This window comes from Myodes glareolus, chromosome 3 (genome assembly GCF_982192425.1).
Source record: "Myodes glareolus chromosome 3, mMyoGla1.1, whole genome shotgun sequence".
Taxonomy (NCBI): Eukaryota; Metazoa; Chordata; class Mammalia; order Rodentia; family Cricetidae; genus Myodes; species Myodes glareolus.
The window spans coordinates 31,675,666-31,701,630 of record NC_142028.1 but is presented as its reverse complement, the minus strand read 5'-3'; the positions used below and the strand labels follow the sequence as shown (position 1 = coordinate 31,701,630).

The 25,965-nt window shown below is 42.8% G+C and overlaps 2 protein-coding genes and 1 pseudogene across 5 annotated transcripts in view; 2 read left to right on the top strand and 1 right to left on the bottom strand.

Moving 5' to 3' along the window:
• The window catches only part of Adipor2 (adiponectin receptor 2), a 63,661-nt gene that overhangs the window by 16,482 nt on the left and 21,214 nt on the right, over nucleotides 1-25,965 (bottom strand). For 2 of the 4 annotated variants that reach the window (XM_048444398.3, XM_048444399.3), the window contains exon 2: nucleotides 5,102-5,360. In XM_048444398.3, coding sequence (XP_048300355.1) covers nucleotides 5,102-5,272 — 171 coding nt within the window. In that variant the 5' untranslated portion in view covers nucleotides 5,273-5,360. Of the gene's footprint in view, nucleotides 1-5,101; nucleotides 5,361-25,455; nucleotides 25,674-25,965 lie in introns of those variants that run through there. The other 2 variants (XM_085686992.2, XM_085686993.2) reach the window with 2 other exon arrangements.
• LOC125407066 (uncharacterized) lies at nucleotides 672-1,597 on the top strand. Its single transcript, XM_048444400.3, has one exon. It carries the CDS (start codon nucleotides 709-711, stop codon nucleotides 1,459-1,461), a length of 753 nt encoding a protein of 250 aa, XP_048300357.2. The 5' UTR covers nucleotides 672-708; the 3' UTR covers nucleotides 1,462-1,597.
• LOC148122631 (Nuclear RNase P) lies at nucleotides 17,674-17,893 on the top strand (annotated as a pseudogene).

The window sequence follows — 25,965 nt, the reverse complement described above, 5'->3', positions numbered from 1 at the left end:
ATGTAAACATGAAGCCATACTTCATAATTTAGCAAAAAGAGATGAGATCTACACTCATGATTTTAATTTGAAGGGGTTGTTTGGTACCAGAGATGATCTCTGCTGTAGCCTGAACCAGAGAAGCAGGAGACATACATGATAGAAAGCAATGCCTTGTCTAGGGGAGTCGACAGCCAGGAAGCAGTGCTAGGAGATCAGAAACGTAAACAGGCCTCTTGGATGGGGTCAGGTCACTCAACAAGTGCTCTCACGTTCTAATCTTGACTTCTTTTCTACAAGTGTTATGTGCGGGCATGCAGGGTGGGGGAACGAGTATGAATGAGAATTGGAGCAGGTGTATACATGCAACAGTATGCGTGTGAAGGTCAGAAGACACCTTTAGATGTAGAAAGGTCCTCACCTTCCACACTGAAACAGTACCTTTTTGATGTTTTACTATATGTAGGCCAGGTTAGCTCAACTGCACAATTCTGAAGAATCGCCTGTCTCTGACTGCCATATCCCAGGATATGTCTGGAACTACAGACAATCCCGCTACATCAGTCATTTATGTGGGTTCAGGGAACTCAAACTCAGGTACTAATGCTTGTGTGGCACGCATTTTAACCCAATGAGCCATCTCCATAGCTCCTAATCCTGACTTCTTGCCCTGCTTTCCTTTCTAGGGGGCTGTAAAGTATCTGGCCTTTTCCTGAAAAACAGGAGAACATGATATTAGCAGTGACAATTTCAATGATTCCTGTGCTATACACAGTAGTAGGGGACAAATCTACCTACTACATTGGGCGAACTCTATGGTTTAGCCTCATCTGTCTATACAGCCTAGCAATGAATGTGGTCCAGGTACACTGGATCAATCTCCGTGAAGAGTTCAAATGCCATGGAAATATCACCTATCCTTGTTTTGTGGAGTGTTTTGAACAATTGTTTAGCATTCCTATCATAGGAATGTGGTACTACTTCTACTTTATCTTCATAGCCTTGTTCTTTCTCATGGAATACTTCATGGCTCAGATTCGGCATAATTACACCAAGGTAAAGGTGAAGACCATGCAGCAACCTAAGAACTCAGAGGAAGTGGAGAAGGGTTCCATGGAGGTAATCAGGAAGCAGAGCCTCTCCCAGAAGATCGCCCTTCTGAACTTCCACAAGGAGAAGAAGCTCTTACACCTGTATCTGCTCCACTCCCTCCTGCAGGTTGCCCTCCAGACTGTGTTTCTATGCCTGCTCACATTCAAACACCTGCCCATAGTCAGACAAAGCAAAACTCACTGCAGCACCAACAGCTGCTCTACCCCAATTCACTGCCTGATCAGGAACTCCCCAGGGAAGAGAATGAGCATCTACGGCCTCATCACCTTATCTACCGTAAACATCTCCCTCGTGTCAGGCTACTTCATCTACAGCATCCATCATTACCTAATAGAAGCTCGTTCAGCTTCCAAGATTCAAATTTACTGATGTTTCTAAGAGATAGCACACTTCTTAAAGTCCTTTCTCCTCCACATAAGGAACTTTATGTTCTTCTAAATTTTGTTGTTTCAGGAAGAGCCTCTTCCTTCTGACCTTTTTTGGGTCTGATTTTAAGAAATAAACATTTGCCAACCATGGTGACACATACCTTTAATGACAACACTGGGGAGACAGAGAAAGGTGGAGTTCAAGGCCAGTCTACATGAGTAGACTACATGAGTGGTCTACATGATGAGGTCCAGGCTACTTAGGGCTATTTAGTGAGATATTTATTTATTTATTTATTTATTTATTTATTATGTATACAATATTCTTTCTGCATGTATGCCTGCAGGCCAGAAGAGGGCACCAGATCTCATTACAGATGGTTGTGAGCCACCATGTGGTTGCCGGGAATTGAACTCAGGACCTTTGGAAGAGCAGGCAATGCTCTTAACCACTGAGCCATCTCTCCAGCCCTATTTAGTGAGATCTTAAAAATAAAATGCAAATAGAATATGACTTAAAAAAATTCACCATTCGTTATTATCTCTAGTGTTAGGAAGGGGTCGTTTGACCCTGAGGGGCAAGAACATATCCTCACAATGACCATCAGGCTTGGTGCACACCAGCTCGTTTCCCCGATGTGGTCACCTGTAAGGTGGCTTCAGCTACTTTTCCTGACGCACTGGAGGGTAAGTAGTTGTGAAGGCGCCTGCAGGTAGGAGGAAGCCACTTTAAACCTGGGTCTGTCACCTCTCAGACCTTCACTCCACAGAAGCCTTCAGATGCCAGCTGCTCAGTGGGATCAACTTTCCCTGTGGCAAAGCTCAATTGTAGCTGAAAACAAAACTGAGTTTTGCTTTTTGAGCAGATCTCATGGAAGACGAGAATAAGGCAAACAAACAGGGCACTGTGCCAAGTTATGTGTGGTCACACCCTCCTCAGGCCAAGGTTATGCCGTCGTCCTCTCCAGTCTGAGGTGAAGAATCTGGATGCCAGCTCCTACTTAGGTATCCATAACCCAAGTATGACTCTCTGGGAAACGTATCCAGGTGAGGAGTGGACAGAGCAGGGGGACAAGACTTCTACTCATTTGTAAACAACAAAACAGACCTCAAGTTCCACTAACAGACAAAGGCTGGCTCCACAGGGTGACCACCTTCATTACCCAAAATAGACAGGGCTGGAGTGGAGACCAGGTGTCAGGAGAGACCACAATGTGGAGAGCAAGGGCAGGAGTAGGAACAAGGAGGTGGCCCTGGGAGCCACTGGGGTATGAGGTGATGCAGAAAGCCGGAGCGTACTACCCTGCCAGCTCCTCCCACAGGCTTGAGGAAGCATCGGTGTGTTACAGTCTTCATAACAATCTTTCATAACTAGCATGCTGTCCTATGGCTGCTTTCCCACAATGATATATCACTGTCAGTGTGAGCCGCTGGTGGACAGAGGTGGCTTTGATAATTTCAGAAAGCAAACACTAGAGGGAGAGTGCAGTAAACGGCAGGAAAAAAGGCTGAACAACGCCTCAGGAGTCATAAGCTGCTCAGCCCCTACAATCATCTAAGGGCAATCTTCTCAAGGGAAGGGCCATCCTTCTCCTTGCCAGCTAGACTAAAACTGAGGAAACGTGTGAACAAAATCTATGTAGAACTATCTGAGACTAGTGGCCAAGCAGCATAACCTAAGACTGACTAAACTGGCATCCCAAATTACTGTCTATTTTTACTAAGAAGCAAAGTGTGTGAAGGAGCCCCTCCTGGCTCACGGAAAAAGTGCTGTAGACAACAGAAGGATATCTAAGTGGTACAGCACTTACCTAGCATGTACAAAGCCCTGGGACCGACCCACAAACCTTAAAACAAAACCAAATCAGTCGGTCAAATACAAAGTAGGAAATTACTTTTTCTATTTAGAATGTATTAAGTATATTGTAAAAACTCAACTTTAATCAAGGCCCCCATATTGATTCTGTTTCTAACAGTATTGTTTGTTATTATTGTTTGTTTGATTTTGCTTTTAAAAAAAGTTTTTCATTTATTCTTTTGTGTGTGCATGTACATACTACATGAGACCCAGCCTCACAAACCAAAATTAGATTTAATTTGAAAACTATTTAGATATAATACATATCATATAACAAATACATAAAACTAGTTTATAAAGAAAATGTACATTTTTAAGACCTTTTGAGATAGGGTCTCATTATGTATTCCTGGCTGGCCTGGAACACACTCTGTAGACCAGGCTGGTCTAGAACTCAGGAGAATTTCCTGCCTCTACTTCCTAGTGCTAGGATTAAAGGCATGCACACATACACCTTAACTATGTTTTTAATTTAGTTTAAATGTGTACTGATATATATATATGCATATATATGCATCTCAATAATGTTTCTCTATGTTACTGTTTAATATTTTCTATTTTGTGCTTTGGGTGGGGTCTCACTATATAGCCCTGGATGACATGGGACCTCACTATGTAAACCAGCCTGTAATGTTTCATAATAGCAAGATTAAGGAAGCACAAGTCTGCAGTCTGAGATACAATCTCCCAGCACCACATCACTGAATAGACATAAAGTTCTACTGTAGACATCAACACACCCGTAACACTGTCTGATGCTGTTCACAAACATGATTGCTGCCATGATGAACTGTGTAAGTCTTCCCATTTTCTCTGAGAAGTTATATAAGACACTAAAATCTACTTTCTGTCCTTAGGATTCTACTGACCCCAAGATATGCACTGCAGAAAAACAATTTGAGAAGTCCTATAGAATTTCTTCAAAATATCACTGACAATGTTATAACTAAAACATGGCTGGTTCTGGGGCTGGAGGGCTGGCTCAGCAGTTAAGAGTACTTGCTGTTCTTTCAAAGGATCTGAATTCAGATCCCAGTACCCACATGGAGTCTTACAGCATTCTGGTAGCTCCAGACTTGGGGTCCAACACCTTCTGGCCCCAGGAGCTACCAGGCACACAATGCACTCATATACATACAGGTAAAACACTCATAAAGCACAAATATAAATAAATTAACCTTTAAAAACAACATTTATTCTCTTTTAAGACAAAACAGAGTGACTATGATTTTTAAGTGCCAGCAGAAAGGTGTAAATATGAAATCAAGCAGTATCTGAACTTAATAAGAAACTAAGTTTTGCCAGGCATGGTGATACATGTCTTTAATCCCCGCACTAGGAAGCAGAGGCAAGAAGATATCTGTAAGCTTAAGACCAGTCTGGTCTACCAAGTGAGTTCCAGGACAGCCAGCACTACACAGAGAAACCCTGTCTTGAAAAACCAAAACAGACCAACAAACAAAAAAGCAATGTTGTTCTTGCAGAGAATCTGGGTTCAAGTCTCAGCACCCACATGGTGACTCACAACCATATATGCATCTCCAGTTCTAGGGAATCTGGCACCTTCTTCTGGCCTTTACAGGCAACAAGACACACACATGGTACTGACATATGCAGGCAAAACACCATACATAAAATTTTAAAACATATTTTTACTAAGTCAACATCTCTACCTTTCTACTAGAGAAATACATTAAATATTACACGTATGTATTCTTTTTAAATATCACCCCTCATCTCCATATGTTTACCTTGTTTGCAACCCTTCGAACTTTTAACTTACATTTTTATGATAGGAAGAACAAACAGATGTCTCTAAAATGGGCTCCAAATCTTCTTGGTGGCTGTCATTATTACCTCCCCTTGTATCATCAAGTTGGTGCCCTTTTCTGAGCCTTATATCTGGCTCTGGAGTCCTGGTGCACCCCAATCGGTGTTCTGCTGGCTCGTTCATGGGATACCAAAGCCTTTCTTACAAAGTGATCTTTCTTTCTGTCCCCTCTTCTTGGGAGAATGGATTTTTAAGGGATAGTGAGTCGACCCTAAGGAAAGAAAAGTTACAGACATGAGCACTGGGAAAACACAGGAGCTACATTGTTATATACCATCAAGGAACAGAAAATTCAATCACAAAAAAGAGCAATATTCTTAAAAATTTATACCTACTGCTAATAAAGATTACCAAAATCTATCAATCAACCAAAAAGTCGTGTAATATTTCCACTTAATTGTAAAATATGTGGTTGTATGAATTCATGTACATACAATAATTACTAGAAAGCATTCAAAACCATGATCCTGGCATAGAAACACATAAAAAAGAAATAAGGGTTTAGTAAAAAGACTTACATTTTACTATGCTCTGCCTAGGTCTTTTTTCAACCCTATCATTTTTTTCAGCTAAATGCATGTCTAACTGAAGCTGGGCATGGTAATGTATACCTTTAATCCCAGCACTCAGAAGACAGAGTCAAGGGAATCTCTGAGCTTAAGGCCAAGTCTACAAAGCAAGCTCTGGGCTAGGCTACGTAGAAAGGGCATGTCTCAAAAACAAAAAACCCTAAATGTAAAAAGAATACATGAGGGCTGGAGAGATGGTTCAGTGGTTAAGAGCATTGCCTGCTCTTCCAAAGGTCCTGAGTTCAATTCCCAGCAACCCACATGGTGGCTCACAACCATCTGTAATGAAGTCTGGTGCCCTCTTCTGGCCTTCAGGCATACACACAGACAGAACATTGTATACATAATAAATAAATTAAATAAATAAATAAATAAATACTTTTTAAAAGGGAATATATGAAAGCTTACAAATTATGCCATGTTTTATATAGCCAATTTCATTTAAATAATACCATGGTTTTATTTTATTAAATTTGTTTGATTTTATCAAATTTCATTAAATAATGACCAGGGCTAATTTTATTTTACAAGTAGAAAACCAAAACTCTCCACACGTTTTTTTATAAAATAGGACAAAAATCTTTGAATTTATACAAGTGTATACCAGCAAAATTTTTATATTCAACATGTTTAATGTCTGACATTTTTAGTTGCTCTGGTCTCTAACTTGACTATCATGAAAAGCAAAAATCTTGGGACCAGAGCATATCCCTTTTATACCTGCAATCCCAGGAATGGTCTTGAGTGGTAAAAACTTTCATAAATCATCTTTTTCCTAACTAGTCTGTGATAATTTTATTCCCCAGAAGTTCTAGCCTTTCAAGTTCTTCTCATCTAACTCTTCATTCATAGCACACAAATGTACTTTAATCAGCTGAATAGCAAAATAGATTACTATAGTTAACCCACCTAGAAGGAAAGATTAAGAAAGATAGTATGCACTGAAATGCTGAGACACAACGTTCTCTCTGATGGTGCATGGCAATCTGTAATGCTAGTTCCAGGGGAATCTGATGCCCTCTTGTGGCATCACAGGTACCACACATGCACATACTGCAATATATATATACATGTAGGCAAACCACTCATACATACATTTTTCTAAAAAAAAAATAAGCCCTGAGTGTAATCTGTACATACATACATGTACGTACATACATGCACGCGTGCGTACACACACACACACACACACACACACACAGGTTTTTAGCTATCACCAAACTTGAGAACCTATTAATCATAAAAGGAAAATAGCAAATTAATAATAATGACCATTTTAAGAGAAATAATGCTAATGGTTTATACTTAATTAATTAAGCTATAATTCCAGCTACTGGGAAGAAGGTGAAGGCAAGAGGGTGGAAGGTTGGAGGCCTACTGAACAACTTGGAAATACTCTGTATCAAAATAAAAAGTTTAAAAAAAAAAAGAAAGAGGACTGATATAGTTTAATGGCAGAGCTTGACTATCATGGCCAAGGTCCTAAATTCAATCCCCAGTTGCAAGTGGGGAGGGGAGGTTCACAGTTTACAAAGCTGTCTCATACTGACCATTTTTATTTCCTGAGAACAAATGGTACTGCTGTCTTTTCTTACACTCTTTCTTCTAATACAGCCAGTTGAAACATACTTGATTGTAAGTAATGATGATTGGCTTCCACCTAAGAGATGAACCCTAAACCACCCTATAGACAAGGAGCTAAAATATGAGTAGCCAAGACTACAGCTACATTTTGGCTGCTAGGATACAGTTAACTCTCTGCCACAGTACAGTTGCAAGCTGATCATGTATACGTGAGAACACAGAGAGCTTAGCAATGGCAAATGGGGGAAGTAACACTGGTCAAGTGACTAACAGTCAAGGTCAAGATAGAGTGAGCTAGAGATGGACAGAGGAGGTCTGGATCAACTCTAATCTGATGGGCAAGTGCATAAACAGTGGTACAGACATTTTCTTGGCTGGGTCAGAGGTACAAGCATAATGTATAAGGGTTCAGTCCAAGATACCTTGGGGAATTCAGCAACTTCAATAGAGATTACCTCAGCCTTTGTCCAGTTTCTCTATAAAACTTCTAAGCAAAAGAAATTGAAAGGCTCCCCCCGCCCCCCCCCCCCCGGAACATCCAAAAAGTCCTGTAGACATTGGGAATAGATGGAGGATACTTCTAAATAACAAGGTAATTTACAACCAACTTATATCAACATTAAATGGAGACAAACTGAAAGCATTTCCTCTAAAATCAAGAATGAAATAAAGATGCCCACTCTCTCCTCTTTTATTTGATATTGGCCATACCAATTAGACAAGAGAAAAACATACATAAAATAGAAAAGGAAAAAAAAACATCAAATTATCCATTCATAGATGACATAATTCTTTACTTTTTAAAAAGATCTATAGATCACCAGGTGGTGGTGGTGCACAACCTTTAATCAGCACTCGAAAGGCAGAGATAGGAGGATCTCCATGAGTTCAAGACCAGCCTGGTCTACAGAGCTAGTTACAGGACAGGCACCAAAAAGCTACAGAGAAACTGTCTCAAAAAACCAAATAAATAAATAAAAACTTTTAAAAAGTGAATTATAGATCTAGAAACCTCTTAGGTCTAATTAATATGCACAGTAAATGTGCAGAATACACAATTGGTATTTACCCAGGCTGACAAGTGGGCTCAGCAAGTAAAGGCATCTGCTGCCAAGACTGATGACCAGAGTTGATATTTAGGATCTACATGGTAGAAAGGAAGAGTCAATTATTGCAAGTTCGACTTTGACCTTTCTACATGTTATAGCATATGTGCATCCACACACACCAAGAGAAAGGTCTCTACATTGAAAACTTCATGATATCAAAAAGGAAACCAAAAAGATGCTAGATGACAGAAAAATCTTCCTCATTCCTAGATCAGCAGAATTAATACTATGAAAAGAGCTACATTACCAAAATTAATAAATAGATTTAATGTGATACTGATCAAAATTTCAATGCCATGTCTAAAGGTTTGGAAAAAAGCAATTCAAGAAGTCACTGGAACCACAAACAGCCAAAGCAATCCGAAAGAGTAAGAACACAGCTGTACCTCAAAGTATACTACAAAGCTAAAGTGATAAAAACAGCCTGGTACTGGCATTAAGAACAAACAGAGCGATGGAACAGATGATCCAGTAAAGAGCTGACAAAGCTCTACCTAATTTTTTACAGAGAAGGAAAAATCATATATTAGGAAAAAGCTTACTCAGCAAACAGTGTTAGCAAAAGTACATATCTACCACAGAAGAATGAAACTAGATTACTATCTTTCATCTTGTACAAAAATCAATTCAAAGTTGGGCGGTGGTGGCACACTCGGGTTTAAAGCAGAGGCAGGCGGATCTCTGTGAGTTCGGGGCCAGCCTGGTCTACAAGAGCTAGTTCCAGAACAGGCACCAAAGCTACACTGAGAAACCCTGTCTCGGGGGAAAAAATTCACTTCAAGACCGTAATTTGAAATGTTAAACACTGAAAGTCATAGATGAAAACTTAAGGAATATTCTTCAAGATATCTGGGTGGGAAGAACTTTCTGAAAAGAAAATTAACAAATGGCACAGGAATAAGTTCCAGTGTCAATAAGGGGAGCTACATTAAATTTAAAATGTATGCAGCAGAGGAAACTATGAGCAGAGTACACAGTCCACAGAATGGAAGAAAATCTGTATTGGCTATGCTTCACACAAGGGGCTAATATCCAGAATTTACTACTTAAATTCCAAGGAAACAAAACTGTCAATCAATAAATAGGCTAATAAACTGAATGAATAGTTTAAAAAACAAAGAAATACAAATGGCCCTTACTACTTTTTAAAAGTGTTCGAATATCCCTAGCCACAAGGAAATACAAATTAAAACTACACTGAGATACCACCTCAGCACAGTTAGAATGGCTGTCATCAAGAGATCTAACAGGCGTTGGATAGGATCCGGAAAAACACCCTTACTTTCTACTTGTAGGAGTGCAAATTAATACAGCTGTGAACCAGCTTGGCGGTGTCTCAAAAAGATTAAAAACCTAACTCCATATGACCCAGCCACTTTCACTCCTGGACATGCATACATTCAGAGAACTCTATCCAACTACTAGATATTTGCACTCCCATGTTTACTGCCACTCTATTCACCACAACAAGGAAATAAAACCGCCCTTGTTATCCATCCATCTGGTACCTATATAAAACAGAATACTACCCAGCACTAAAAGAAAAAGTGAAAACCGTCCTTGCTCTCCATCAATCTGGTACCTATATAAAATAGAATACTACCCAGCACTAAAAGAAAAAGTGAATCAAGACTGGAGAAATGGCTCAGCAGTTAACTGATGTTCTTCCAGATGACCCAAGCAAGTTAGTTCCCAGCACCCACATTAAGCACTGACGGCCTTCTGAAGAAACTCTAGGGAATATATATATGTATAAAAACATATAAATGTATGTGTCGGTAAAGTTTAACATATAAGAAGAGAGAAAGGGTAATGTGTGATAAAGAAGGAGAGAATGCAGGAAAAGGCACATGAGCTGTCAAAAAGAACATAAAGCTAATTATTTTTCTAGTTTTGGATTTGGCAGCAGAGTGTTATAGAAGATTTAAGTGAATAAAAAAAATGTACAATGAAAAAGTAAAGTTCAAAGCAAAGCTCCATAACTTCAGAATGGCTATTTTAATGGTAAACTAGATGTATAGTCTTTGGATCTAGACAAGTGCTTATTTGAGTGTTTCTTATTTGTAAGTTCTTTACAACAAGGTGATCTGAAAAAAGGAAAAGGCTGGAGATACAGCTCAGTGGTTAAAGCACTGACTTATCTTCTAGAAGAACTGGGTTGGATTCCCAGCACCCACACGGTAGCTCCCAACCACCCCAACTCCAGTTCCAAAGAGAGTCAAAGCCCTTTTTCAGCCTCCTCAAGCAGTACACACATACGTAAGCACATATATGTACAGACAGACATACATGCAGGCAAAACACCTATGCACATAAAATAAAAATACATAAGCCGGGCAGTGATGGTGCACGCTTTTAATCCCAGCACTTGGGAGGCAGGTGGATCCCTGTGAGTTCGAGGCCAGCCTGGTCTACAAGACCTAGTTCCAGGCTTGACAGCTACAGCGAAATCTTGTCTTGAAACCCCTCCCCCCCAAAAAAAATTTTAAAAAAAACACATAAAGCTCAAAAAAATGTTAATCAAAAAGAGAGATGGGGGGAGGGAGGGTGGTTGGGCACGGTAGCACACTTCTTTTGTTTTTCTCTCCAAAACAGAGTTTCTATGTAGCCTTGGCGATCCTGAACTCTTTAAATAGACAGGCTGGCCTCCAACTGCTAGACAGAATTAAAAAGTGTACACCACCATGGCAGGCTGATCTCTGTGAGTTGCAGGTCTACGGAGCAAGTTCTAGACTAGCCAAGGCTATATTGTGAGACCTTGTATCACAATGAAGAAAAAAGGGGGGGGCAATTTAGGTTAACCTTAAGGTTACCAAAAACTTTGCTGCTCCAGTCAAGTTTCCAGGATCAAGTGGTACAGGATACATACAGAAGGGGTAAGCAGACCTCACTAAAATAAGCCTGTTAATCACTAAGCAAATAAACAAGTGCATAGTAACCTTGAAGGAAGGTGCAACAAGTAATCAGATGATCTAACATCCAGTTTCAAAAAAAAAAAAAAAAACCTGCAAAGAATAGACAACAGTAAAGTACAGCCCTTTACTACTGCAAGAATACAGCTCTCCAGAGGATACAGCAAAAAGTGCCCTCTTGGAACCAGCAGTCCTCATCACACACCAAAGTTGCCAGTGCCTGAATCTTGAGCTTCCTTGCTATGAGAACTATGAGAAAATAAGTCTATTCTTCCCCTATCTAAAGTACTTTGTCATAGCAACACAAAACAGATTAAACACGAATTTAATTTCAACTGCATTATAAACACACTGCTACAAAGCTCCTCACTCACTCACTGCTTTATGTTTCTGAAGAAAATTATATCTCTGGGGCTAGGAACATAACTCAGTCGGCAGTGCTTGCCTAACATATACTGTCCTGGCCTCCGTCTCTATCACCACATAAATTGAGTGTGGTGGCACAAGTCTATATCCCAGCACTTGGAAGGCAGAAGCAGGGTCAGAAGCTCAGATTCATCCTCAGCTACAAAGCCTGGGCTACAAAACCTGTCTAAAATAAATAAATAGGTAGATGAATGGATGTAAATGAATATTTCTGACATTGTGTAGCATTAATATAATTATTTTATTCCTTCATCTTGTAATCCTATAAATAAAGCAGATGAATTATATAGAGAGCAACAGTTACAAGCTGCTAAACTCTAGTGACTTCCTCAACTCTGCTATTATATTGTTCAAAATTTCTTTGGTTCCTTTTTATGACTACTTCTTTGTTAAAATATCCATACATGATTTCATCATAATACTTTGCATTTAACACACACCATTTTCTGCAAGTTACCAGCCAGTGGCTCACTTAAAACTCGAAGGGCTCTCCTTTGGCATTTCTTATACAGCAAATCTCATGGCAATTGTTTCTCTAGAAATGACTTAATTGCTTTATTTTTGGCAGTTCTGATAGATACAGAAATTCTTGGTAAATACATGTTTTGCTTTGCTTTTCAACAATTTCAATGTATCAACCCACTTCTTTCTGGCTCTAGGGCTCCTCTTAAGAAATCTGCATTCAGGGCTTGCAAGATGGCTCTGCAATTAAGAGCACTGGCTGCTCTTTCCAGAGGACCTGACACCCACATGGCAGCTCACAACTGTCTGTAACTCTAATTCCAGTGAATCAGATACTTACACAGACACACATGCAGGCAAAACACCAATGCACATAAAATAAAAATAAATCACTTTTTAAAAGCCAGTCTGACCCTGAATTTTGTACCTGAGGCTTTTGATCCTCACTCCTCTATATTCTCAGTGCTAGGGTTTCAGCATTTGCCAACTCCCACACCAATCTTACCAGCTTCATGATTTAAAAACAGGCCTTGGCGTGAAACTAATTAGACCTCGCTTATCATTTACCTCTCAGGTAAAAGGTCTCCTTTGGGACAAAGGCTAATTTTTCCACTTTTACCTAAATACAGCAGACCTCATCCCTCCTAACAATTATATTCATATTTTATGCTGTTTAAAGTCTTCCTACCTGTGTCCTTTCTTCTGGCATCACTTCTTTAGGTTCTGGGTTTGAGTTTTCTTGAGATAAGGTCTCACAAAACCCAGCCGGTTCAAAACTTACTATGTAGCTGAGGATGACTCTGTTGTCGTTGACTTGGTGTTATTTTTAATTACAGTTATTTCTTTACTTTGGAGGGTGGGGCACAAACATGCAACCTTGTGGAAGTGAGAGGACAATTTGAGGAAATTCCACTAAAGCCATCAGGCTTGGCAACAGGTGTCTTTACTTACTGAGCCACCTCACTGGCTCCTAAGAATGACTCTGAATTCCTGATCCTTCTACCTCTATCTTCCAAGAGTTATTTTTAAAGACTTATACCATCGTGTTTGACTTTCCTGAAATTATCTTCCTATCTCCCAGCCTCACCCCCAAAAACTATCTTGTTCATCATTCATGAGCTGAACAGCATGGGTAAAGTTCCCAGCAGAAAATACTTGATAGTACAAATACATATCCCTTCAAAATCCCTATGTTGAAACCCTAATCCTCAGTACCTTACGCCATAAGGTTTGATTTAATTTCATTTTTACATGTATAGGTGTTTTGCCTGCATGTATGTCTGTGCACCATGTGTGCAGTGTCCAAGGAAGCCAGAGGAGGGCAGTGGATACCCTGAAACTGGAAGAACAGCAAATACTCACTTTGCCAATCTCTCTACCCTCTATGACTATATTTAGACAAAGGGCCTTTAAAGTGGTAATTAAAGCTAAATGAAGTAGCAAGAGTAGGGCCCCTATACTGGGTGTGTGGTGTGATAGCTAGGTCTCTAATCCCAGTACTCAGGAGGCAGTTCAAAGCCAGCGTGGTCTCCACAGCGAACTCCAGAGCAGCTTAGGATACATAGCTAGAATCTGTCTCCAGGAAAAATCAGGAGAGGGTGGGGGTGCCTGGCTCTAATTCAACCTGACTGATGTTTTTATAAGAGAAAGACACTAGTGATGCATGCCCAGAATAAAGACACCATCAAGGCAAGAGAAGCAGCCCATCTGCCGACATTTTAAACTTGGAATTCTGGACTCAGAAAACAAATTTTTTGTTTGAGCCATTTAGAATATGGTTATTTCATTGACAACCCTAACAACTAACATACCTGTTTTTAACAAAACAGCACATTGCTTAAGTATTTTCTTTCTTTTTCCTTTTATTTTGTTGTGTTCCGTTTTGTTTGTTTTTTTATGTAACCTTGGCTGTCTTGGAACTCACTTTATAGACTGCCTGCCTCTTCCCCCAGGGATTAAATGTGGGAGCCACCACTCCTGACTCAAGTATTTTCTCTAAACTAGTGAGTGGCCTAAATCCCTGACCCAAAGGACCAAATTTCTAACTCAGTAAGTATACATATATACAAAAAAGTTTCAGCTTCACACATTTTGCCTTACTGCCTACACTCCAACCTACTACTTGTGTTTTCTGTTTTAACCTTAAACTGACACCACACCCCTAACAATTCCCCATACACAGTTTGTTAGCACTTGTAGGGCTGTACACGTCTATAATCTCAGCACTCTGGTAGCAAACTTGGGGTTCAAAGTCAACTGGATTACATACTGAGTTAAAGGACAACCTGGAATAAACAGCAGGACCCTGTGTCTGAGGAAGAAAAACATTTGCAGGACTGAGAGTGCAGGTACCTGAGAAGAGTATTTACCTAGCCCGTGGTGATGCACGCCTTTAATCCCAGCATCCGGGAGGCAGAGGCAGGTGGATCTCTGTGAGTTCGAGGCTTTACCCTGGTCTACAAAGCAAGTTCCAGGACAGCCATGTTTCTATCACACACAGAAACCCTGTCTCCAAAAACAGAATGCATTGCCTGGCATGCATGAGGCCCTGGACTCAATTTCCAGCAACACACACACATACCATCACCAACCCACCAAATATCTTAAATACAAGAGCAAGAAGTTCTGATGAGGAATGTTCAATGTAGTATTAGGGGTTTTTTTGGGGGGGGGTATTACATCTATTTAGTTATGAGAGTATATGTGGACAACTTGCAGGAGTTGGTTCTCTCCTTCCACCATGTCAGCCCTGAAGATCAAACTCAGGTCATCAGGCTTGGCAGCAAATGCCTTTACCTGAAGAGTCACTTAACTGGCCCTAGCATTGATATTATCACAGTAAAAAAAATGGAATCATTCTGACTGTTTTTGGTAGTTTTGGTTTTGATTAAATCTAGGACCCCACACATACTAGGTGAGTTCTCTACCACTGATGGGGAAAGCTCTGTTAACCAATCACCTTTAAGAAGTGGAGCCTAGTTAAAGCGTGGCTACCTGGAGCCCAGGAAGAAAACTGGGATGGACCAGGTGTGCACACTCTGGGTGATTCCCGTGAACATATTGGAACTCGGACTTCATATTCTTGTGGCGTAAGTTTCCCCTTACAACAATTAAAAATATAATTGCTTATCTTTAAGCTGGCCTGGTTATTTCCCAAATCGAGCAAACAGCTACAGTTGGCGCCCAATGTGGGGCCACTTGAGTCTCTGGCAGTTCTGGCCAACAGCTGCTATGCCACGCTCATTCAGGCATATAATTCCCACACAGCGGCCCTGATCAGCTGCTACCGGCTGACTTTGGGGTCCAGCTTTTTCTGTGCTCGTGGAAGCACTGGGCGGGTGGAGAGATGCAGGAGGCCGAGGCAGAAAGAGCTGAGGAGCTTGCTGGCCACTGCTGGCGGTGGCCGCTGAGGAGCTTGCACCCAGCCCAGATCCAACACTGTGGCCGCGGATAACGCACCCTTTGTCCTGAACTTTGTCCACCGACTGTCCCATGGGGCTGTTGAACAGCCAAGGACCTTCATGGAGCACACAGTCTGTGATTTATACTAAACAACTTCTAGATTTAAGCATATTTTTTCAGCATTTAACCTAAATCAGATCTAAACCAAGCACGTGGCTCCAAGGACACCTCAATATCTACTGGAACGGTTATTGCATCTACTCCAGCTAATTAAACCACAAGTGAGATTTATTATTCTAAATATAATTCATAAGTTACTGATTTAAAAAGGGCAATATGTCAGACAATCTAACCATCCAAGGTTTCAATAGCCTTTTCACTTACACCACGTGTGAGGTCTTACAAGACACATGTGATGCCTCTTCCACATCACTATTCTTATTTCTAGGGCTTAGTTTTGTCCTCAATATTTTTCCCCCAAATCAAGCAAACAGCTACATACCACTGAGTTATATATCCCAAAACACTTTTTCTTCTTACTTTTTGAGACAGTTTCAATAAAGTATACAGTTAGGCCTTGAATTTATGATTCTGCTGCCTCAGACTCCCAAGTAACTGGGATCACAGCCTTGCACCACCAGGTCTGATTTGGCAACAATTCAAATGCCTATCAAAACTGTTGGGAGCCACCTGGAGGCACAGGTGGTCCTGCAGTTTGGAGGTAGCCATGTGGGGCTGAGCACCCTTGCCTGCACCCTTGCTTGCACATGCTCAGACCAGCAGAATGGCATTAACCAATCAGGACAGCGTTCAAGCCTCTCCACCGTTTAAAAGCAGCTGCCTCGGGGCCCAACGCTCTCTCTAAGCTTTCTCTCGTCCCTGCTCTATCTTCCCTTCCCCCAATTTTCCTCAAGGGAATGCTCCAAATAAAGATGTGACCAGAGAAGGAATTCTCGTTTTTGGTGGCGTTCATTCCTGCTGGACAGGATGCGCGCCCTTCAACTGGTGCTCGAAGCCCCGGGACGCTGAGGGACCCTGACAACTACGCCGGGGGACCCTGAGAAGGAAGCGCCCAGCAACGTGCTGAAAGCCCGGGAGAAAAAAACGAAATCAGACACCAAGACACAGAGAGCCGTGAATTTCAGAACTCTGAACACGTGGAGTGGTGAGTGACGTCAGTTGAATCCCCCAAAAAGGGGAGGAAAAAGAATTTCAAAGTATAGGCCTAAAAAGAAAAGAAAATACAAAAAAAAATCAAAGTTAAGGTATCTGAAAGAAGGTACAGAAAGCAACGGGGGAAAAAAATCCCTTAAGTTCAGTGCAGGAGGAGTGTAAACAACAGCAAAAAGGGTGAGGTAACTAAGGCGGGACTATGAGGACGATGGGGTACGGGAGACCGCGGCTTCCGCTCCCTCTCCGTCCACCTGCGTACTCGCTGTTAGAGACCGGGGCAACAGTCTCGTAGGGAGGCGGGCTTGATCGAGTTCGAAGACTGCCTTTCCTATTCTTAAAGAGCCACAGAGTTTTGGAGGTGATTTTCGCCTAATTTTGATAAGAGAGCTCAGTCTCTGGCTCTCACGTACAAAAAACTTTAATTTTTGACTGAGAAAGACAAGCTGCTTGATCGTGCTGAGAGTGCTGGCGGCAGCCGGCCCGCCTTTGAGCGGTAATGCCTGATTAGAAACACGGAAGTGGGCCAGGCACGGTGGTGCACACCTGTAATCCCAGCTACTCAGGAGGGAGACGCAAAATTGCACTGGAGAGTGCTAGCTCGTTTGGGAGGCGTGGCCATGCTAACCAGTTGCTGGCGGGGAGTTTGCTGGAGGCCTACGAAAATCCAGGTCGCCATGGGGACTTGGGCGGGCTAAAGTCCGTGTGACATCAGAGGCTATATGTCCCGGCCTTCTGGCGGGGCTATGGTTTTTGGAGGACTTTTTCAGCACCTGAGCGGACTCGCCTGACTGAGGCGGAAGCTGCGTGGTGAGCAGCGGCGCCATAGAAGGCAGAGAGGAGCTGAATCGGCTCTGCGGAAAAACCGCGTTTCCATAGCAACATGGGCGGGCGGAGGTAGCTCATCGGCGGGGCCACGTACTAAATGCTCGTCACTTCCCGGCCCCTGGGAAGGTCTGAGACTGGGGCCCCCGCGGCCCTAACCGGGCTCTCCACGGGTGGGCGGATGCCCCCCCTCGCCGGAGCTTGAAAAAGACTCACGGCCGGCGGTGCGAGTTCATTGCCTGAGGCGAGGCAGGGTGCACAGTTTGCAGATACAGGATAAACGGCGAGCCCGCGCACGGCCCGGGGCGGGGCCATGCCTTTGGGCCATGCGGAGCGCGCCACAATGGGCCTCAGAGGCGGGGCAACCGCCGCTGTCTGCTGCTGCCGCTGCCGCTCACAGCCACAGCCACCAAAAATTCAGTCAGATAAAAACATTTGTCGCCAAAAATTCAGTCAGATAAAAACATTTATCCCCCAAAAATTCACAACGTCCCTTTGTCAGCAGGAAGTAGTCAGATCGAATGCCGATGTCCATTTTCCCTCATAAACTTCAGGCAGAACTGGTCGTGATTATCATAATAAAGGCGCGTCAACCTGGTTACCATTACCTATTGCCTCTGGCAACGGGTGGAATAAAACAATGCTACCTAGAGGTTTTTCCATCTGAATAGGGGAGCTGGAGAGATGGCTCAGAGGTTAAGAGCACTGCCTGCTCTTCCAAAGGTCATGAGTTCAATTCCCAGTGACAACTGTTTTGGTGTTAAACAATAGAGGGGGACTACCAATGACAGCTTCCCCCAGAGAAAGGATTTCTCTTGCATTCTTTACACTTAATTTTTAATTCAAAATTTTGCTGGTACAGGCAAACAAGATTTGCTTTTTGAAGCAGAGACCTGCAGATCTCTAAGTTCAAAACCAGCCTACTTCCAGTACTGATTGTGCTGAATTTTTACACCGAGAGTTTTTAGTACTCTTAAATGTTAATTTGGGAGGAGAGTTTTGTTTATGTTTTTCTAGGAATGCTGACATACATCTGGGTGCCAGCGAGACTGACAAGAGAAAGAAGATGACCCAGTGGATGCTGAGTGTCCTGCTGTGGAAGATTCGTGCGGAGGCAGCAGTGATGACCCTCTGGGCGGTGCCAAGAGCAGCTGTTTCACACCATCGACTTGAGCAACACCCTGTGCAACCGCTTATCTCTTAACAATTTTCTGACTGACTCTATTTTGCCTTTTCCTTCCTTAGGAATGGGTGGGAGCAGAGATATCCTTGGCATGCTATGTATAGGTGGAAGTGCTGTATGTCTTTGATTGGTGTGCTACCTGCTAGCCCAAGTGAGGTGGGGACCAGATTGGAAAATAGTTTTGCCTTATTGCTCTTATTAACAAGAGAAGAGGGAGATGTTGGGAGCCACCTGGAGGCACAGGTGGTCCTGCAGTTTGGAGGTAGCCATGTGGGGCTGAGCACCCTTGCCTGCACCCTTGCTTGCACATGCTCAGACCAGCAGAATGGCATTAACCAATCAGGACAGCGTTCAAGCCTCTCCACCGTTTAAAAGCAGCTGCCTCGGGGCCCAACGCTCTCTCTAAGCTTTCTCTCGTCCCTGCTCTATCTTCCCTTCCCCCAATTTTCCTCAAGGGAATGCTCCAAATAAAGATGTGACCAGAGAAGGAATTCTCGTTTTTGGTGGCGTTCATTCCTGCTGGTCAGGATGCCCCCCACACAAAACTAGAGTAAATGTTAGACTAATGACTATAGTGTATGACCAGATGTGATGACTCAGATCTATAATCACAGTACTCTTGGGGCCAAGGTAATATTGTCATGAGTTCAAGGCCAACCTTAGTTACGTGATAAGTTCTAAGAAAAAATTAATGGGATGTGGGACAGACCTGCACTCTTAGCGCCCAGAGATGAAAACAAGATGATTGGGAGTTTCAGGACCATCCTTAGCTATATACTGAGTTCAAGGCCAATTTGGGAAACAGGAGACTTGTGTCAAAATAAAACAAGCAAACAAACAAAAACACTAGGAAAAGTGGGGGCAGGAGGTGGTAATACTTGACACATGGTTGTAATTGGAGCACTCAGACTGAAATGGGAGAATCCAAAGTTGATGACCAGGCCTAGGCTACCCCATAAGACTCTTATATCAAAAAGGTAATAAAATACAAAAACAGCAGTAGCAGCAGTTAGAGATATAGGTCAGTGTCAAGGGACCTGTATTCAATTCCCAACACCACCAAAACAACAAACAAACAAAACAGGGTAGATGATAATTTGCTGACATAAAACGAAACCCATAAACATTGTTTTTTTTTTAATACACTACTGTAAGTCAATATAATATAGCATCACCTGCTGAGCTTCCAAGTGCTACTTCACATCGGGAAGCACAATTCCATGCCACAGCCAAGATGGGAGAAATACAATGTGGAGAAACCAAGTTACAACCAAATAAACCCAGCAAAAACACGAGCGACTGGTATTCACAGCTGGTTGGGCACTGCTGCCCCAGATCATCTAGGTAACTTTCCTCAAGAGCTGGCCATCTGCTTTCCTACAATTATGCCTGAAATACGGGCCTTCTAGCAGCAACACCTGACAAGCTATGATCTCACTGAAGAATTCCTCCAATAATCAATTTTCTTAGGTGCCCTAATGAGTTTCTCAAATTTTATATATTTTTTATCATGACTGATATATATTTATACTAATGCAAGTATAAAACATAACAAAATAAATGAAGATGCAATTTCATGAATGCCATGTTGTGACGTTAATGTAAGTACAGCCAAGATCTCTCTGGATGCAATGTCAAAACTGACAGTGTGATCACAACTGCATGTTTCTCTAAGTCACTAAGACAGTGGTTGCTTCCTTGCCTTTTACTTTTCTTTAAATGAGACAGTCTTGTGACTTAGGCGAAGCTGGCCCAGAACTCTCAATTCATAGGCCTTAACACACAGAGTGCTGAGGTCATAGGTAGGAAATACTACACAGAACTCACTGCTGTGACTTCTTCCTAAGGAAAGAGGAAGGAGAAACAGACTGTGCCTCCAAATCCAAGGCTAAAGGAGCAACAGACCTTATCATAATATATCATGGGGAAGAAGGTACAAAACGTGAAGCTGAAAAGATTATGAACATGTCCAAAACACAAATTAAGAAAAAAATGGCTTTAATTTTTCAACTATTCACATGATTTGCAATCCTCAAAGCTTTGCCCAAAAGCCACCAAAGCAACTCAAAAAGTCAATGTAAAGCATTTTTGTTTTTAAAGAACATGAGGGTTTAGGAGGGTGTTTGGGAGGTTGTTTAATACTTTATTTTGTAAATGTATGTGTGTCTGGTGTACATGTGGGTCATATGACAACTTGTAGAAAAGGGTTCTCTCTTTCCACTATCTCCCTGAACCAAACACATCCGTACTCATATATTTGCAGGTATTATGTGCAAATGTGAGCATGTCAGTCACATGCCAGAGGATAGCCTCCTGTGTCATTCCTTGAAAGCCTTCCATCTCAGTTTTGGACAGGATTTCTCACTCAGTATTTGACAGCTATGCCTGTAGGCTGGCCCACAAACCCCAGAGATCCACCTTTCTAGTCACCATGCACACTACTCTATATGGGTTCTCAAAGCTGTCCTTATGCTTGCCTGGAAAGCACTTTACTAAGCTGAATTTCTAGAAACATGCCACCATCCCTTTTCTGGTTTTTGAGACAGGGTCTCATGAGTCCCAGATTGGTATGATTATCCTACATGGCCAAAGGATAACTCTGAATTCCTGATCCACTGGCTTCCACCTCCCAAGAGCTGGGACTGTACTACCACATTCAGCCTCTAAGGAGGAGTTTAAAATGAAGATAAAGCTCTGGAGAGCTCATCACCAGAGGTAGGAATTCATAAGCTTCCTAATGTTTATGTCTTCTGTCTCCACAAACACAAAGTAGCAACACTTCTGACTGTTGCCTAAGCATTTTATCACCTAGTAGTTCCAATGATCAGTCAGTTTATAACTGTGACCAACCAAAGTTATAGTCAAGAATTCTGTTGATGTGGGATTCCCCTCTGTATACTATGAATATGTTTTATTGCCATTGGTTAAGAAGCTGCTTCGGTATATAGCAGAGCAGAATATACCCAGGCTGGAAGAGATACATAGAAAGTAGGTGGAGTCAAAGAGACTACACGTAGCTGCCAAAGGAGGCAGATGCCATGTAGCTGCCCAAGAAGCAAGAGAAACAAACCACAAGCCTCATGGTAAAATATAAATGAATAGAAATGGGTTAATTTAAGATTTAAGAGTTACTTAATAAGAATAATGAGCTAACAGGCCAAACAGTGTTATAATTAATATAGTTTCTGTGTGATTATTTGAGTCTGGGTGGCTGGGAAAAGAATGAGCAGTTCTGTTTACATTCTGTCACTTGGACACAGTGCCAATGATCCAAGCATTCAAGAGGGACAGGTAAGACGATCAAGAGTCCAAAGGCCAGCCTGGGCTATACTTAGGCTAAATGACCATAGGAGGCCAATCCTAACAGCAGTAATTAATATTAATGTTTTGGGTTTTTTTTTTAAGTGATAATAGGGCCAGCTCAGCAGTTATAGAGGCAGTTACTTGGTGAGCAAGCCTGATGACCTGGGTTTGATCCCTGGAACTCATATAAAAATAGAACAGACTTGACTCCAAAGTTGTCTTCTGACTTACAAATGTGTGCCATGGAATGCATGCTCTGTAAACAATAATGCATACCTGCCATATATATTTATTTAAAAAACAAACAAACAACAAAAACTAACAGCCCAATGTTTTCTAGCCAGGTCTGAAAGACTTGCTCAAGACTTAGTCTGGTATAAAACAAGATTTTAAAAATGTGATGGTGACTCTAGGTCACATATACTCCCATCTCCTTATCCTTCCCCCACCAGACACAGCCCCCAAAGTGATAATTTATGCTGTTATTTTGATATATTTCTTCCGAATCTTCAAATGTTTGCCTTGGACATTTTAGGCAATCCCAAAGAAGTCTACATAAAATCAAAGATGCAAAAATATGGGAGCTGAATGCTAAAGATTGGATTCCAAGTTCTAAAGGCTGTGAAAAAGCATGAGAATGCTGATGGCAGGAGAGTCCCACTTTGGAGCAGGACATCAAGGGTGAGTGGGTGCCAAAGGACTACTGTTTCAGAAAGATGCAGCAAGAAACCTCCAAGAAGCCAAACATGCCCAAGGAATAAGAGATCCAAAGCTGCAGTAACTTTCAGAAAAATCTACAAAGTACAACAAAGAAAATAACTGACCATCCAAGAAAGCCCAAAGGGAGATAGACTAAAATGGAAATGAAGAACAACTAACTGTGTGTATGTACATACCCCACTTGTCAGGGGAAGGGAAGGAATGAATTCATGCCCATGCACACCATGGAGGGCATTAGGCTTTCTGGCCCATCGCTCTTCACCTTATTCCTCAGAGATACTGTCTCTCATTGACCTTGAGCTAGGCTAGCAGTCAGCACAGACAAACAAAGCCAGCAGCCCCCACCACACACTGGCTTTTTTCTTTCTCTTGAGGGCTAGATAATAAAAATTTTAGGTTTTATAGTCTGTGAGTCTCTGTGCCAACTATGAAACAACTCAACTTTGTACCACAACAGCAAGCACAGATACTACCTAAACAACTGTATGTGGCTATATCTTAGTAAAACCTTATTTACAGCAGGCAGCTCGCAGGACTTGACCTGGAAGCTGTTAAGTCAACCTCTGAAATAAAGGAAATGAAAGTATTTTCCTTTTTGAAAACAAAACATGACTTATACTAAGTGCATTACATAAACTGATACTACTCATGGGCAAAAAAAAAAAATCCATCCGTTTTTAAGTTTATACAATGAGCACAAGGATGGAAAAACACAAGCTCACTAAGCTCTGGAAATCTTACTCTTATCCACAGAAGATAAAATCTGCTACTAAGTAGCCCGAAGCCTGAAATATAAACTGGTGGGTAGCCAGTTACAGACAGACACTGGGGAAAATATCTTCCATATTTAATTTGAATTTCTCAAATTTCATAATTTATCACCAACCTGCTAAAGCCTACTGTGGAAATCCCTGCTGTTGAAATAATTCTGGGTCACAGTTCACTCACAATCAGCCCTACTACATTCTACAGGCAGGGTAGAAGTGAGCTGGATGTGCGACAAGATCTTAAGGCGTCCTCTGGTAAAAAGGCAATTGAAACTTTAGAACTGATAAATAACTCCCCTTTAAATATTAAGGCTTTGAGGTTTATTTTTTTGAGTGGTGGTGGCGATGGTGCACACTTTTAATCCCACCACTTGGGAGACAGAAGCAGGTGGATCTCCAGCCTGGTCTACCTAGTGAGTTCCAGTGAAACCATGTTTCAAAAGAGAATAAAAAGCTTTGAGTAGAGCATTTGTCCATAATACCAGGACTCTGGAGTCGGAGGCAATAGTAAGAATCTAAGGCTTGCCTGAGTTACACAGATACAGCTTGTCTCCAAAGAAACAACAAAAAGCTAGGTTGAGGGAAGTTCCTTTTAACTTTTTCACTAGGGCCCAACTTGGTAGACGACTCATGCTAACACTCTGAAGGCTAAAGCAAGATTCTTGTTAGTCTGAGGCAAATGTTTGGGCTACAGAGTGAGAACCTGTTATCACCCCCCCCCCAAAAAAAGGGGGAAAAAACCATTTAATTGGGAAGAGTTTTATGATCTAATAATTTTAAGTATAATAAAGACTTGGCAGTATTTTTAACTTGTTTCTTGGTGAGTAGGGGTAGGCAGTCTGCTTTAGGATAATAGAGTCAAGATAATAAGGGAAGACTGAAAGATGGCGAGATGGCTAAGCGAGTAAAGGACCTTGGTATGCAAGGCCTGGCCACCTGAGTTTGACTTCCAGAATCCACATAAATATAGATGAGAACCAACTCTATAAAGTTGTCCTCTGACCTCCACTTGGCATGCCATGGACACATGCGTCCCCCTGGACACACACATAATGAGCACATACAATAATAAACTGATCATTTTAATTGTTTGAAGTTTTTTTTTAATGAGACATCCGAAGAAAAAAATAAATCCAAAAGATCATTCTACTAAAATATTAAACCCTCCAGTGAAGCACTGTACCTATCAAATCCCAAATCAAATTGGCCATGTAATCTACCAATAAAAAAAAATTAATTGCCCAACCCACTCAAAAAGTTTTCAAACTCCAAAAGCAAGCATTTGAGTCAAGGCCAAAAAAGCCTAAGGAAGAAATGCATCAACTGTCTAATCCAACGCTGTCTTCAAAACTTATTCTACAACCGTTACCAGCAATTCCCTAGCAAGCTAACGCTGGCAGATAAAAACCCAAAAGGGCTGAGGAACCCGGCCCAGGAACTGTCCCGCAGTGGCTGCCAGAAGCGCCACCGAAGGAGAGGTGAGGACACCCTTCCTGTCCCAGTGGCTGGAAAAGTAGCGCTGAGCGCAACCCCTCCGAAGCAAGGCTGGCCAGAGAAATCCCTAGAAGTGGCAGAAGACACCAACTAGACTTGGGGCGGGAGTATTCTCGGCGCGGGCCGTCACGGGAATGCCAGCCCCGAAGGCGAAGAGAGTCGGAGCGGGGGGGGGGGCAAAGGACAGCAGGCGCCAGACACCGCAGCTGCACGGAGCGCGGCCCCAGCCCCCTCCCCACCCTACCCCACCCCCCGCTCCGGTCGACGCTCGGGCCCCCGCAACGGGCGCGCGGCCGCCGGTCAGAGTTCCGGTCAAGCTCAGAGCCGGCCAGGCGCGCGCTCCCGGCCCGTGCCGGGGACACCTGTCCCTCAGTCCTCACCTCCCTCCGACCCCGGCAATCTGCTGAGCCCGGGAAGCCGCGCTCGCGCCACAGCCCCTCACCCGAGTTGGCCGCCGCCTAGCCGCGCGGCTCCGGCGCCTCGAGAAGCAGCGCCTCGGGGAGGGGAGAGGGGGCGCGGAGGGAGGAGGCCGCTCGCTGGAGCCGCCGCCGCCGCCGCCGCCACCGCGGTACCGCGTCGGGACTGTGCTCGCGCCGCCGCGACCGCCGCCGCCGCCGCCACCGCCGCGTCTCCCCGCCCCCGCGCCCGCGCGTCGCCGTGACGCGCATCGCACGAGGCGGGTCGAGCCAGTAAGACCACACCCCGTGCGCAGCCGTGCTGGTCTAAACCGGAAGCCTCCCCTCCGGTAGCTTTAGAACCCCGGTGCATCTTGGGAGTTGTGGTTCGGCCGGGAACACAATGTAAACAGTGCGAGCAGAAAGCCTCCCGGCCCAACTCACCCAGCTTCCTCGATGTTTCCAGTGGAGATCGGCAGAGGGGTGGGCCGCCGC

Coding starts and splice junctions, on each gene's coding strand:
- LOC125407066 (XM_048444400.3), top strand. CDS start 709: ATGATATTAGCAGTGACAATTTCAATGATTCCTGTGCTATACACAGTA.